Genomic DNA, 14,899 nt, shown 5'->3' with positions numbered 1-14,899 from the left:
TTTATTAAACCAAATGAGGATTATAGAACTGAAAAATATGATAATGAAAATAAAAAACTTGCTAGGTGAGTTCAAAAGTAGAGATGACAGAGAATAGAATCTGTGAACTTGAAGATGGATCCATAGAATATATTCCATCCGAACAGCCCAGGGCTAATAAAACCTGGACAGAGCCTCCTAACCACCTTACTCTACTGCCTCTGTCTGTGGATATAAACTAGTACATCTCAAAAATTTGGCTTCAGGATCACCTTACACTCTTAAAAATCATTTAGGACACCAAAGAGTTTTTAGTTTTTTTCCATATTAAAAACTAAAATTGAGAAATTTTTAAAATATTTATTAAGTTGTTTTAAAACAACAATAATTCATAGCATGTTATTTTTATAAAGTTTTTGTAAAAATAACTATATTTTCATGCCCCTAAAAAGAGTAAGAAGAGTAGCACTGTTTCATACTTTCGCAAATCTCTAATATCTGGCTTAAGACACTGGATTCTCATCTCTGCTTCTGCATTCAAGCTGTTGCTAAATGTTTTAGACAAAGTATAAGAAAAGAATGTAGTCAGACACTGATATGTAGTTGAAAAATGAAGGAGTATTATAATTGCCTTTTTATATCATTGTTTGTATCATTGTTTATATCATTGTTTATATCATTTTTTGATATTATATTTAAATTCAACAAATTTTGATATTATATTAAAATTCAACAAATGGTAACTTCTTAAAATTAGTTGCAATATAGAATCTGAAACCATATTAGTAACTTTTCCATATACTTGCATTAAACCTCATTGGTCTATTTCATACTTTCGATGGATCTTTTACTCATGCATGATCCATGCATAATCATGCACTGGACATTTGAAAAATACTGATCTACTAAGTTATGCATATCTTGTAACTGTTGACATATTTCATCACACAATATCAGAAAGTAACATTTACCACTTTCACTACCAATTTTTATCATAAGAAAACTCTTACTGTTGGTAAGCTGTCAAGATTATGATGGTAAACAAAAGTTTTCTGAACTTATACTTTTTGCTTGAAAGCTAAAATATATCACTAGCAAGAAATGCTGACATTTTTGCTTGAAAGTTGTGGGCTCACATTCTTCATTTTCAAGAAAATGTCTGCCAAAATGTCTGAGTCTGAAAACCATGTTGTTTCTCAGTCACTCTTTCAAGTAAAAATGCTTTTCCATGAAAAAAAGTTGGCTCATCTCGTAATTCAAGCAACCACCTATATTTTCCTTAAGACAACTGTATTAGTTTGTTTTTATATTGCTATAAAGAACTGCCCAAGACTGGGTAATTTATAAAAGAAAGAGGTTTAATTGACTCACAGTTCCTCATGGCTGGGGAGGCCTCAGGAAACTTACAATCATGGTGGAAGGAAAAGAGGAAGCAAGGCACCTTCTTCACAAGGCGGCAGGAAGAGAATGAATGAAGGAGGAACTACCAATCATAAAACCATCAGATCTCGTGAGAACTCACTCACTATCATGAGAACAGCATGGGGGAACCGCCTTCTGATTCAATTACCTCCACCTGGTCTCTCCCTAGACATGTGGGGATTGTAGGGATTATGGGGATTATGGGAATTACAATTCACGATGAGATTTGGGTGAGGACACAAAGCCTAACCATATCAACAACTATCAGACTTCACTGTAGAGCAGAAGTGCTTGCTTAGTACTTCCTATTTCATCACCTGCAATACTCAAAATACATGCACTCCTATGTTAATATTTTGCTACATTAATAATTTTTACTGCTTCATCAAGGAAATCCTCAAGCAAAACTAGGTTGTTCTGTTGGAATTTTTTTGTTTTTCTCCTATTGTGAGTGTGTGTCAGTGAAGAATAAATACAGTGACCACTATTAGCGTTTGGCATCACTGCCTTGATTTGTAGTAAGACACCAGCACTTTCACCTTCCATTGCTTCTGCACCATTAGTGACGATGTCAGCATGGTATAGAAAAGGAAGTAGCATCTTATTGTTATTATGAAAAATAAGTTTGACCTTGAGACCCTGCTGAAAGTGTTCAAGGGTTCCCAGGAGCCCTCTACAGTTTGAGAATCACTGCTATAGACCATAGGTTGATATAACAGATATAATTCTGGCAGTATTTCAGATCAAGGGAAAATAGGAAATGTTGCCAAAACACTCTATTTACTTTTCAAAAGCACTGAGCCATTGAGAAAGAATGTGGCAGAGGCCAAGTGCAGTGGCTCACACCTGTAATCCCACCACTTTGGGAGGCCGAGGCAGGTGGATCACTTGAGGTCAGGAGTTTGAGACCAGCCTGGCCAACATGCTGAAACACCGTCTCTAATAAAAATACAGAAATTAGCTGGCATGATGGCAGGCACCTGTAATCCAAGTCACTTGGGAGGCTGAGGAAGGAGAATCGCTTGAACCCAGGAGGCGGAGATTCCAGTGAGACAAGATTGCACCACTGCACTCCAGCCTGGGCGACAGAGTGAAACTCTATCTCAAAAATAAAATAAAATAAAATAAAATAAAATAAAAGAATGTGGCAGAGTTGAAAAGTGTATACTTGGCATCAGGTAGATCCTCAACCCCTTACTTATGTCACGATCTAGCAAATGTCAATTTTCTCATCTATGAACCTATAGGTTTGCTGGTTGAGATTAAATAAGATGTATATTAAGTACCTGGCATAAAGTCTCAACGAACAGTGCTTATTTTCTAGCTATTAATCAAATGCTACCTTGTGGCATATGCTACATGGTCACCTTGTATTACTTAAATTGCATTTATGCCTTCTCTTTCCAGTGAGATTGTAACATCTTTGAAGAAGGAAATATATCCATGTTATATCTTCCCTATATTCCCAAAAAGACCCTTCTCAGGGCAAGTCATGATTTAAGCACAGCAGGCCTGTGATTTGTGTTCAGGTTCAAGTACGAGCAACACATTCAGATCCCTCTCTGGATTCCATTTCTCTACCAACAGTGCCTGCCCTTATCTAGTATCTTCATGATCTTTCAAAATGCTCTAGCAGTGCTTGTTGAATACATGAACTAACTGGTAGATGATGGGAAGACTGTCCTCAAATTGCTTAATGCATTGGACATTCTCTGTCCTTACAGCATGTGGCCTTTCAGAAATAATCAACACTATAAACAATATGTCCTCCTTCCTCAAATATACCCTCTTTAGGCTTTTTATAAAATCTCTTCTTTCTCTTTTTTCCAATCACTTTGTTATTTTTTGTTCTCCTTTGTCCTCTTTTGCCTGACCTTTAAACACTAAGCATCTTTAAACTTCAGGTCTACAGATTCTTCTCTTCTCACCTTACATTAAATTCATCAGTATCATGACTTTAATTACCATCAACATGCTAACTATTAATTGCAGATCTCCAGTCTATATCTCCTCTGAGTTCCAGATACATAGATGTCTCCCTATCACCTCAAAGAGTTCAGGCTCTTCTCCTCCAACACTGCTTCTCCTCTGGAGTTTCTTCCTCAGTGTCGGACATCACTACCTACTCAGCTGCACAGCTATGATCTCCCAGAAGGAATTTTTCTCAACCCTGTCTTGCTGCACAGATGTGCTGAAACCTAAACAGGTAATCCAAGCAGCTGTTGCGTAATGAACTGCAAGATTTTAGAACAGAAAAGTAATTAAAAATGCTTTTAGTGACTCAAGAAACTGCCCAGAACGCTACAACACAGCAAGCAAATGCTAGTTAGAGGATAGTTTGGCATAATTTTGTTTTGTTTTTTTCCCCCCAAGAAGTAGTTCTTTTGTACCAAAGACCTGAAACCAAACTCTAGTATCAAATGCAAACTTAAAAAGAAAAAAAGAAAGATTCTATGGAGAGCCAACCAGTACTTATTTCCCTAGGGTAAAAAACAAACAAACAAACAAAAAAAACTGTTCGTGTCACATTAAACTTTTCAGCAAAATATGGACATTACATACAGCATTGTTAAAATATTTTTAAACCTAACTGTATGACACATGTTATAAAAAAGATTTAAGGTGCTTACAAAAGATAAATAGAATATGAAAAGCTAAGACTAGAAGAAGATAAGAAAGAGATACTGTATCCATTGAAGATACAATTAATGGCAAGATCACATTTATAATTGCAAAGAAAATTACTGAATATCTAAATATAGAATTAACAAGAAATGTGCAAATCCTAAATGTACTATTGAATATAAAAGAAAATTGTGATAAATGAGGAGACACATTTCTGGATGAGAAAACCCAACGCTGTAAAGATGTCAAATTTATGAAGTTAATGTAATTATGATTTTACTTTTTGAAATGTGAAAATTTACTCTACGAGATATTACAATGAACTATAAAACAATAAAGTGTGGTTTTGATACAAAATTAGATCAGTATAATAAAATCATCTATGCATCAAAATTTAAAAATAAAGTGAAGGTAATATTTCAAGTTAATAAAGAATGTATTGTTCAATAAATGATGTAATAATATTTCAAATTAATAGAGAAAGAATGTATTGTTCAATAAATGATGTAATAATCAGTTGGATTTTTGGAAAAGTTAATAAAATAGATTTCTGCCACATACAATGTATGAAAATATTCCAGGTTGATTACAAATTTTAATATTAAAAATAAAATATAAAATATTCTAGATAATATAATGTATTTGTCTCTCAGTGTCTATAATCACCTTTGTCAGTACATGAAATACAATAGCTATAAAAGAAAAAATTGACAAATTTGTCTAAAATAAATTATAAACCTCTGTACAATAAAAGATACCACAAAGTTAAAGGCAAATAATAATCAGCAAAGAAGTTTCAACCATAAACACAAAGCTTTAAGAACTTAATATAAAGAACTCCAAAAATGATTTTTAAAAAGAAAATTGGACAAAAGTCAGGAGTGGTCAGGTTATAAAGACAGACAATGATCAATAAACAAACCAAAACAAAAAGTCCCTAACTTCATTATTAAGAAAAAATACAAAACAAAATAGATGTAAGTTTTACCCATCAAATTAGCAAAGATTATAAAGACTGATAATATTCAACATCAGCAGCTTGAAGACACAGGCACTGTCACGTGTCAAGTGGCTCCTTTCAAGGCATGATCGCATCTTCAGGAGGGTGAGGCTCATCTTAGCTATTCCTTGATGTATTTTTCATTATTCAGCTATACATAAATATTTTATAAAAGTAAGAGAAGCCAGGCATGGTGGCTCATGCCTGTAATTCCAGCACTTTGGGAGGCCGAATTGGGCAGATCACTTGAGGCCAGGAGTTCAAGACCAGCCTGGCCAACATGGTGAAACCCTGTCTCTACTAAAAATAGAAAAAATTAGCCAGGTGTGGTGGCATGCCTGTAATCCCAGCTACTTGGGAAGCTAAGGCACGAGAATCATTTGAACCCAGGAGGCAGACGTTGCAATGAGCTGAGATTGTGCCATTGCACTCCAGCCTGGGCGAAAAAAAAAAAATTAAATTTAAAAAGTAAGAGAAAAATAAGAAAATAGAAAAAATGATAGGGATCGACATATTTTGTTTTTTATTTTGTTAGAGACAGAGTCTTGCTCTGTTACGCAGGCTGCAGTGCAGTTGTACAATCATCACTCACTGTAGTCTCGAACTCCTGGGGACCCATGCCATTCTCCTGCCTCATTTTCTTGAGTGGCTAGGACTATAGGCCCATGCCGCTATGCCCAGCTAATTGTTTAATTTTTTGTAGAAACAAGATCTCACTATGTTTCTCAGGCTGGTCTTCAACTCTTGGGCTCAAACCGTCCTCCTGCCTCAGCTTCTCAAAGTGCTGGGATTAAAGGCAGGGACCACCATGCCCAGCTGATCAACAGTATTAGAATATAAACCCTTGAAGGTCCCTACAAAGCTATTTGAAAATTCAAGAAAGATACATATTTTAAACATACAAAGTGTGAATCAATGCAAGGTGTCATTATCATCAAGGGAGTGTTTCTTTCTGTACTATAATTTTAGATTTTTTTGCATTATATATAAGGGTATTTACTATGTGCTATTTATTATTGAGGAAATAAATGCTTGAGTAAATAAATGATGTACACAATGAATAAGCAATATAATAATAATCTGTAACTCAGAGAAAGGTTGGAAAGAATTAGCACTTGGCAGCCCACAGAGTATGATCTAATACCCTAAGGAAATGCATTTTTAACATTTTAGCAAATAAGTGAACAAAAGTCTGCTTTCTTTATTCACTACTTGTTTGTAATAAAGTAAAAAGTTCAAAGTCTTTAAGCTGACTACTAAAAATTCGTTGGGATGCTGTACAAATGGATCTGGAAAATAAAGTACAAAACTGAAACATGTACATTTGACGGCTTCGCTGTGACAAAACCTCTAGGCCAGGGGTCCCCCCACCCCACTGGGCCCTGGACCGGTACCAGTCTGTGGTCTGTTAGGACCTGGGCCACAGAGCAGGAGGTGAGCGGCGGGCGAGTGAGCATTACCGCCTGAGCTCATTCAGCTTCCTGTCAGATCAGCAGCAGCATTAGATTCCCATAGCAGCAGGAACCCTATGGTGAACTGTGCATACAAGGGATCTAGGCTGCACACTCTTTATGCGAATCTAACTAATGCCTGATGATCTCAGGTGAAACAGTTTCATCCCAAAACCATCCCCCTGGTCTGTGGAAAAATTGTCTTCACGAAACCAGTCCCTGGTGCCAAAAAGGTTGTGGAACATTGATCTAGGCAATGTGTTCATCCCTCTCATGATGACTGAGCTCCAATATGAGCAAAAGGCTGTAATATGAGCCATGAAGAATAAAAACAGAAAACAAAGAGTCCGGGAGCAGTGGCTCACGCCTATAATCCCAGCACTTTTGGAGGCCAAGGCAGGTGCATCACTTGAGGTCAGGAGTTTGAGACCAGCCTGGCCAACATGGTAAAACCACGTATCTACTAAAAATACTAAAATTAGTTGGGCGTGATGGCACATGCCTGTAACTTCAGCTACTTGGGAGACAGAGGCAGAGGTTGCAGTAAGCCAAGATTGTGCCACTGTACTCCAGCCTGGCTGACAGAGCAAAACTATGCCTCAAAAATAAAAATAAATAAACAAAGATGCTGCCAGAAATACATGCTTTTCTTCAGTGACGGTTTCCCATAGTATCTTAATAATCTTGATTTTCTCTTGATTGTGCATTTCAATAAACATAATTCCCAAAACACTTAGGTAAGAAGCCTCTATGCCTCAAATTCTTCAATATGTTAAAAGGGCATGCTTCAAATGATATTAATATTCTTTACTTAGATTATATATTCAATCAACAGAAACCTTTAAAATGCTCAGAATGTTAACTAGTTTAGTTAATGTTGACTTAATTCCTTCTCCTGGTCTAAGAACTATGGACTTCACACAATAAATGAAATACAAAAATTGTCATAACTGAGTTAGCTGAAAAGCGCATAGTCAACACCCACTCTTCCCAAAGCAAAGAGCTTATGAATTAATAAATGTGACCAAGATGAAAAGGAATGTCCCATGTTTGGTTAGCCATGTTACTGACATGTACATTTAGCCTTTGGGAATGTAGGTAGGGAGAGGGATAATTCAGTAGATAGCAGCAAGACAATGCCCCTGACCTATAGTTATTCAAAAGAAAGTGGGAGGGCAAAAATTAGAGGATTAGGAGGCAAAACAAAATTGCTCTATATGCAGAAGGGATAAAGGTAGCACGGGAATGATTCAGTGGAATAATTTTTTCCTATCTGATAATGCTATTATTGAAACACCCACCTGCTATTCAGTAGTATCTTGGAAACTTGCATGTGATTTGGCTCACCAAAGATTGGAATTCAGAAATTAAATGTCAAGCATGCTAAGTAATATGACCTCATTATAAGATAAGCATTAAAGCAATAGTCGCAAACATGAGTCAAGAGAATCACGTGAGCCTAAGATCACTACAAGAATCCTAGGCTTGGCTGGGCGCGGTGACTCACGCCTGTAATCCCAGCACTTTGGGAGGCCAAGGTGGGCGAATCACGAGGTCAGGAGATCAAGACCATCCTGGCTAACACGGTGAAACCCCGTCTCTACTAAAAATACAAAAAAAAAAAAAAAAAATAGCCAGGCATAGTGGCAGGCGCCTGTAGTCTCAGCTACTCCAGAGGCTGAGGCAGGAGAATGGCGTGAACCCAGGAGGCGGAGCTTGCAGTGAGCCAAGATCACGCCACTGCACTACAGCCTGGGTGACAGAGCTAGACTCCATCTCAAAAAAAAAAAGAATCCTAGGCTTTTAGAGCTGAAGTAGATTGAATATCACTTATCTGGCCCTTTCACATTTCAGGAAGAGTTTGAGGCATTCTGCTTAACACACATCATCTCATTAAACTCACTTATTCAACAAAAACACTAACGTCATTTTATGCACCAGGCTCTCCTCTGGGTGCTAGAGATAAGGAGTAAACAAAATAGACAAAGTTTCTACCTTCATCAATCTTTTATTCTCGTGGGGAAGAATAAACAAATAAATGAGTAAAATAATGATGAGTTGGATTAAGATAGCCCCAAGGAGAAAAGACAAACCAGGGAAAGGGGCTGTGAAATATCATAGGAAGAAGATAGAAATGCTCAGAAAGGAAGCATCTAAGTCTTCACTTTACACAATTTTGAGGAAAGACTTTAAAAATATGGGGCACTAGCGATACAAATGTCCATGGGTAGATTATTCGAGGCAGAAAGAACAGCAACTGCAGACCCTGGGTGGGGACACCTCTGCCCCATCCAAGGAACACCAAGGAGAGCAGTGTTGCTGGAGGGAAAAGTCGAAAGTGGTGAGGTCAGGGAAGCAACAGGGGGTGAGATTATGCAGGGCCTTGGGGATCATGGCCCTTTTACTTTAAACGAGCTGAGAAGTCATTGGAGGGCTGGAGCAGAAGAGTGACATGGTGATATTTATGTTCTAACAGAGCCACCCCATTGCCATATAGACTGAAGAGGGGCAAGGGTGGAAGGAAGCTTTCAAGCTAAAAAGAATGGTAGTGGTCAGGTAGTACAAATTGTTGGATTCTGCATATATTTTGGAGGCAGGACTAGCAGGATGTGTTAGTGGATGTGGAGATGAGAGAGAGGAGACAATGAAGAGTCCAAAATGTTGGGCATGAGTAAGTGGAGAAATGGAGCTGCAATTTGCTGAGATGGGGAAGACCATGGGAGACCCCCATATGGGATGTACGGTGGACATTTAAATGAATGTGTTGGGTGGGCAGTTAGGTACTCAGGACTATGCGGGATGGTTTTGTTTGTTTGTTTGTTTGTTTTGAGACAATCTCACTCTGGCACCCAGGCTGGAGTGCATTGGCATGATCTCAGCTCACTGCAACCTCCACCTCCCAGATTCAAGCGATTCTCCTGCCTCAGCCTCCTGAGTAGCTGGGATTACAGACCCGCACCACCACACCTGGCTAATTGTTTTGTATTTTTAGTAGAGACGGGGTTTCACCACGTTGGGCAGGCTGGTCTCGAACTCCTGACCTCAGGTGATCCACCCGCCTCAGCCTCCCAAAGTGCTGGGATTATAGACGTGAGCCACTGCGCCCAGCTTCAGGATAGTTTTTAAGCCTCGAGAATGGATGACCTTGCGTAGTATATGAGCGTAGACAGAAAGGAGAAGTCCAAGGTTGGGGCTCTGGGGCACTCCAACATTAAATAATCAAAAAGAAGAAGAGGAACCAACAAGATGGACACAGAAGAAGTGACAGTGAGACAGGAAGGAAAATAGAATATGTGTCCTGGAAGCCAAAGAAAAGCAGAGTGGTCGAATGCTGCTGTCAGGTCAAGGCAGGCAAGGACTGTGGCTTGGCCAGTGGATTAGCAATGTGAATGTCATTGGAGATCTTAAAGTGGGCAGTTTCAGGGTGAAAACATGATAGGAAGGGAGGACAGCACTTGGGGAGAGTATTCTTCCAAAAAGCTTTCTTTACTCTGAAGAGAAAGAATCAAATAAGATAAGCAGCTGGAAGGGTCTAGTAGACCTGTGAAGTGGTGCTGTTGTCACCATGTACCCATGCTTTGATAGAATAATACAAACTGTCCAAGTTTTTTTATTATCATATATGGTGAGAATCAGTTATTCTGAACCCAGAGCCCATATTCTTAACCTACACTCCACAACAAAGGGATGAAAGCAAGCGCTTCATTTATTGGTACACCTATGGGAACCAGCACAGGCCTACGGGCAAAAAGAGCCAAAAGAAAATTATGGATTACTTAAAGGAAACAGACTATTAGTCTTAATTTTAAATTTTGTATATACTATATACCTATGCCTAATTTAAATTTCGTAGATACTCTCAGCCTGGTGCAGTGGCTCACACCTGTAATCCCAGCACTTTGGGAGGCCAAGACAGGTGGATCACTTGGGGTCAGGAATTCAAGACCAGCCTGGCCAGCATGGTGAAACCCTGTCTCTACTAAAAATACAAAAATTAGCTGGGCTTGGTAGTGCACACCTGTTATTCCAGCTACCTGGAAGGCTGAGGGATGAGAATCATTTGAATCCAAGAGGTGGAGTTGGATTGCGCCACTGCACTCCAACCTGGGTGACAGAGCAAGACTCTGTCTCAAAAATTATATTAATTAATTACATAAAATACATTTCTCTAGATACTCTCTGTATATAGCTTTCTCACATTATTTTAACTGGAATTCTATGAGGGAGAAAATGAGTGTCTTTTCTACAAATGTCAACTTCCCATTGGAGAAAGTAGCTGTCCAGGATCGGTCTTCCAGGGAGGCAGAAGCAGCATCCCTTAAGATTTTCAGTGTTTATTCTCCGTAATTGCTATACCTGACCTCTCATTAAACACATCCATTTATCCATACATTCATTCAACAAACATTCCTGATCTTCTGTGTCACCAAATCTCTTCTAGAAGCTGAGGACGCTACAATGATCAAAAAACACTAAGATCTTAGTTCTCACGAAGTTTACATTAAATGGGAAAGAGGCAGACATTTGAAACAAAACAAGTAGAGTTTTGGATGATGACAAATATAATTTTTAAGCACTTTATGGCATAGAGTAAAATCAGCGCAGGCTACTTTGAATAGGTGGGAAAGTCTCTTCAGGTAGTTGACATTGATTGAAACTGAATGAAGAAAAGGAAGCAGCTTTTCCTAGCTCTAGGGAAAGCTGGGTCCAAAAAACGAACGAGTGAAAGGCCCTCTCTTAAGTCTTAGAAGAACAAGATAAAGAAGTCAGAAATATAGTGAGGGTAGACAAGTGAAGTTTTAGAAGTCAACAGCGCAGGATGAGCCAAATCCCACAGGGTGCGGATTGTATTCTAAGCATGATAGGAAGCTATTGGAGATCTTGAATTCAGATCCCACTGGCTCCTAGTGGTAGATGGATTTTGGGAGATGAGGGTAAAAACCAGGAATCCAGTTAAAAAGCCACTGGAGTGGCCCAGCCAAAGGGAATGGTGGCTGGAATGGAGGCTTGGACTAGGTTGGCAGCTGGAAGTGATGTTAGACCAAGAAATCTGTGTTACGGAAAGAGGGATAATCTGATGGATTCACAGAATATTTTGGACTTAGAGCTGGCAGAATGATAAAGGAATGCCAGGTGGTGGGGGTGCAGGGGAGGTAGTGAATGATCACAGGAGAGAAACAAAAAGCGACCACCTAGGTTTCTGGCAAAAAACAGGCTGGGTGATGATGCCTTCTACTGGCAGGGCACAGTCTGAGAAAGCAGCAGGATTGGGATGGGACTGGAAAAAAGAAATCATGAGATCTCTGTGTGATACCTCATCGGAGGTGTTGACCAAGCAGTTGGATGTGTTGCGGGGAAAAGAGAGATATTCAACCTTAAATTCAACTCCCACCCCTCATAAAGCTATTCTAAACAAAACCGGTCCAAAGTATCTTACCCTCCTTTGAAATCTTTATGACACTTCCTATCCAAACTTCATTGGGCAAGTGTATTTGGTTATCTTCTGCCTTGTGGCATGTTTTGCAGATGTTTCTCTTTTTTTTTTTTTGCAGATGTTTCTAATTCAGAAGATGAGTTTTGAATTAGAACCCAAGAATCCCACTCCTATTTCTGTCCCTAGCAAGCTGGGTGATCAATGGGTGTCACCTATTCTTTAAAGGTGACCATGTCCTCACCTAACATTAGAGTTAGACAAGGATTAGGTAATTAATGTATTGCTTATGTTACTAAGTAATAGTTAAGTAATTTATTTCATAATTACTTCACTCATTGAAATCAAGGACTATGAACTTCTTTAAAGGTCCATAGCACAGAGCACAAAGCGTGTAGGCAGTAGGCACTCAATAAATGCAGACGGACTGATATGCACAGTCAAGCTAAACTCTTTAAATTACTAAAAGAGTAATTGTTAATGCTTTAAGGAAGAGTCCAGGAGCTGAAGGAATGAGGGGCACAGGTTGGGAAGTGCCGGACTTCCTGTCCCACCTGGGGACCCGCCGCCCCTCAGTCCCCGCGCCCTCCTCCGCCCCAAATCCTCCCAGTCTGAGAGCCCAGGGTCCCACGTGGGGATGACGGGGCCGGGGCTGGCGCGTACCTGGCGGGTAATACCGGAGCAGGAGGCTCTTGAGCTTCATTTTCTTGCTCTCCTATCCCCGGCCCATGGGCTTCGTAGCCATAGAAACGGCTAAACAGCTGCGGGACGCGGGTGCGCATGCGCAGGTTGCACCGAGCGGTCCTGGGGCGCAGAGCCGGGAGGTCTGGCTCCGCGGGCGGCTGGTGGTGACTTGGAGTTTCGGCGCGCGGGAGGGCGAGTGTTCTGGAGGTGTCTAGAGTGAACGAGGTGAGGGCACCTCGTGTCCTCACTAAGGGCGACCTCAGAGGAGCTAGGCATGGCCGGGAACCGACGGCCTAGGCCATAGCCTGGGCTGCATGCACTTTTTTAGCACACTGGGTTTCCCAAAAGGAAGGCTGGGAGGAAAAGCCCGCTGCTGGTTACCCCTCCGGGGCCCCAGCCCGTGCCCTGTCCTTGTCCTCCCAAAAGAAAAATGACCTCGACTTAGTATCCTGCATTTCTTGGCTCTGTGCCATACATTGCACTAAACGGTGTATGCACACATACTCATACAAGCCTAACAAGGTGTGAGTTACGCACCACTTCTTAAGGATGAAGTAACTGAGAATTAGAGAAGGTGGAGAACTACCAGAGGTCGCAGCCTGAATGGATAGTGGAGGCAGGAATGGAAGGCAGGTGCGTCGGAACCTACACCAGAAAGCCTACACCTGTGCTCTCAACCTGTGCTTAAAACTCTCCAGGCCTTCATGCGGCCTGTCCTATTTCTTGCCAGCATCATTGTTTGCCTGCCACGTTTCCATCAGAAAGCCTGCGGAGAGAAAGAGTCAGCCAGCCAGCTTGTCCATTTCCTTTAAGGAATTTGGCCTCAATTGGAATTGCGCAAACTTCAGTAATTCCTGTGTTATCTGCACAACTATGAGCCATATCTCTCGTTACCTCCTCCAGAGATCCATACCTAAGTTTTCTTTAAGTTCTTAAAACGCCTCTAGATTGTCTCGCTTATTTTACTTCACTTTGTAAAATGTAATTTTAAGAATTACCTTTACGTTTACAGTTACTGGATGTTTACTGAAAATTATATGAAATTTAATTCCATATGTGAAGTTTTTATTTCTAAATTTAAAATTATATGAAATTTTCAGTAAACAGCCAGTAACTGTAAAAGTAAAGACAATTTTTTAAAGGCGTTGAATTGCTTGTTAAGGGCTGGGCCATCAGGAACTTGTGCGTCCATCTCAGGGAGACGGAGACCTGGCCTTCAGAGATGACAGCATTCAGCCCCAGGAGGAGCCTGCAATTCGTCCTCGGTCTTCCCAGCTTGTGCCCCCCCATGGGGATACAGGACAGTAAGGAGCTAAACAGAACCTGCTGCCTGAATGGGGGAACCTGCATGCTGGGGTCCTTTTGTGCCTGCCTCCCCTCCTTCTATGGACAGAACTGTGAGCACGACGTACGCAAAGAGAACTGTGGGTGTGTGCCCCATGACACCCGGCTGCCCAAGAAGTGTTCTTCCATATGTAAATGCTGGCACGGCCAGCTCCGCTGCTTTCCTCAGGCATTTCTACCTGGCTATGATGGCCTTGTGATGGATGAGCACCTCATGACTCCCAGGACTCCAGAACTACCACCGTCTGCATGCATCACTTTTATATGCTAGCTGGCATCTGCCTTTCTATACAAAGTTACTATTAATTGACATTGACCTATTTCCAGAAATACAATTTTAGATATCATGCAAATTTCATGACCAGTAAAGGCTGCTGCTACAATATCCTAACTGAAAGATGATCATTTGTTAGTTGCCTTAAAATAAAGAATACATTTCCAAAATGGTCTCTAACATTTCCTTATAGTACCAACTACTTCTTACCTCTTTGCCCTACCCTCGCCACAAAAACTACTTTTTTTTCAAAAGAAAGTCAGCCATGTCTCCATTGTCCCTAAGTTCAGTGTTTCTTGATACATGTAATTCTACCAAGGTCTTCTTAAAATGTTCTTTTAAACAATGGAATTATATCTTCAGATTATTAAAGACTAATCCTAATGTGGACCTTAGGATACAGTTTTGAGTAGAGTTGATAAAAATCAATTAAAATCGTCTCTTTAAAAGGAAAGAAAGCCTCTTTAAGGGAAGGAATCAGAGGGCTGAAGGAATGGAAGTCATCTGCATGTATGCAGGGAGACTGGGTAGGAAAGAGGAAGCAAATGGGAGAGAGAGGTTGGAAAACAGAAAATGGGTTACTTGATGGTGATTAGGTGGGTGTAGAGAAGCAAGTTAAAAGGCTAAATGGAAGGGCAAGTTTCCATCATCTGTAGAAAGCTATATGAGACAAGGACTCCCATTTTTTC

The 14,899-nt window shown here is 40.3% G+C and overlaps 1 protein-coding gene and 1 pseudogene across 3 annotated transcripts in view; one reads left to right on the top strand and one right to left on the bottom strand.

The window, feature by feature from the left end:
* The window catches only part of DAW1 (dynein assembly factor with WD repeats 1), a 55,095-nt gene extending 42,395 nt beyond the window's left edge, over positions 1 to 12,700 (bottom strand). For all 3 annotated transcript variants that reach the window (XR_008659276.1, XM_055287871.1, XM_055287872.1), the window contains exon 1: positions 12,572 to 12,700. Coding sequence is in view for 2 of the 3 variants with exons in the window: in XM_055287871.1 (XP_055143846.1) it covers positions 12,572 to 12,611 (40 nt within the window). In the remaining variant the exon portion in view is untranslated. The remainder of the gene's footprint in view (positions 1 to 12,571) is intronic.
* LOC129488823 (protein Cripto-like) lies at positions 12,637 to 14,242 on the top strand (annotated as a pseudogene).
* Positions 14,243 to 14,899: the final 657 nt, after the last annotated feature.

The sequence above is a fragment of the Symphalangus syndactylus genome, chromosome 8 (assembly GCF_028878055.3).
Source record: "Symphalangus syndactylus isolate Jambi chromosome 8, NHGRI_mSymSyn1-v2.1_pri, whole genome shotgun sequence".
Taxonomy (NCBI): domain Eukaryota; kingdom Metazoa; phylum Chordata; class Mammalia; order Primates; family Hylobatidae; genus Symphalangus; species Symphalangus syndactylus.
The sequence above is the reverse complement of the archived record's forward strand: the minus strand, read 5'-3'. Positions and strand labels throughout refer to the sequence as shown.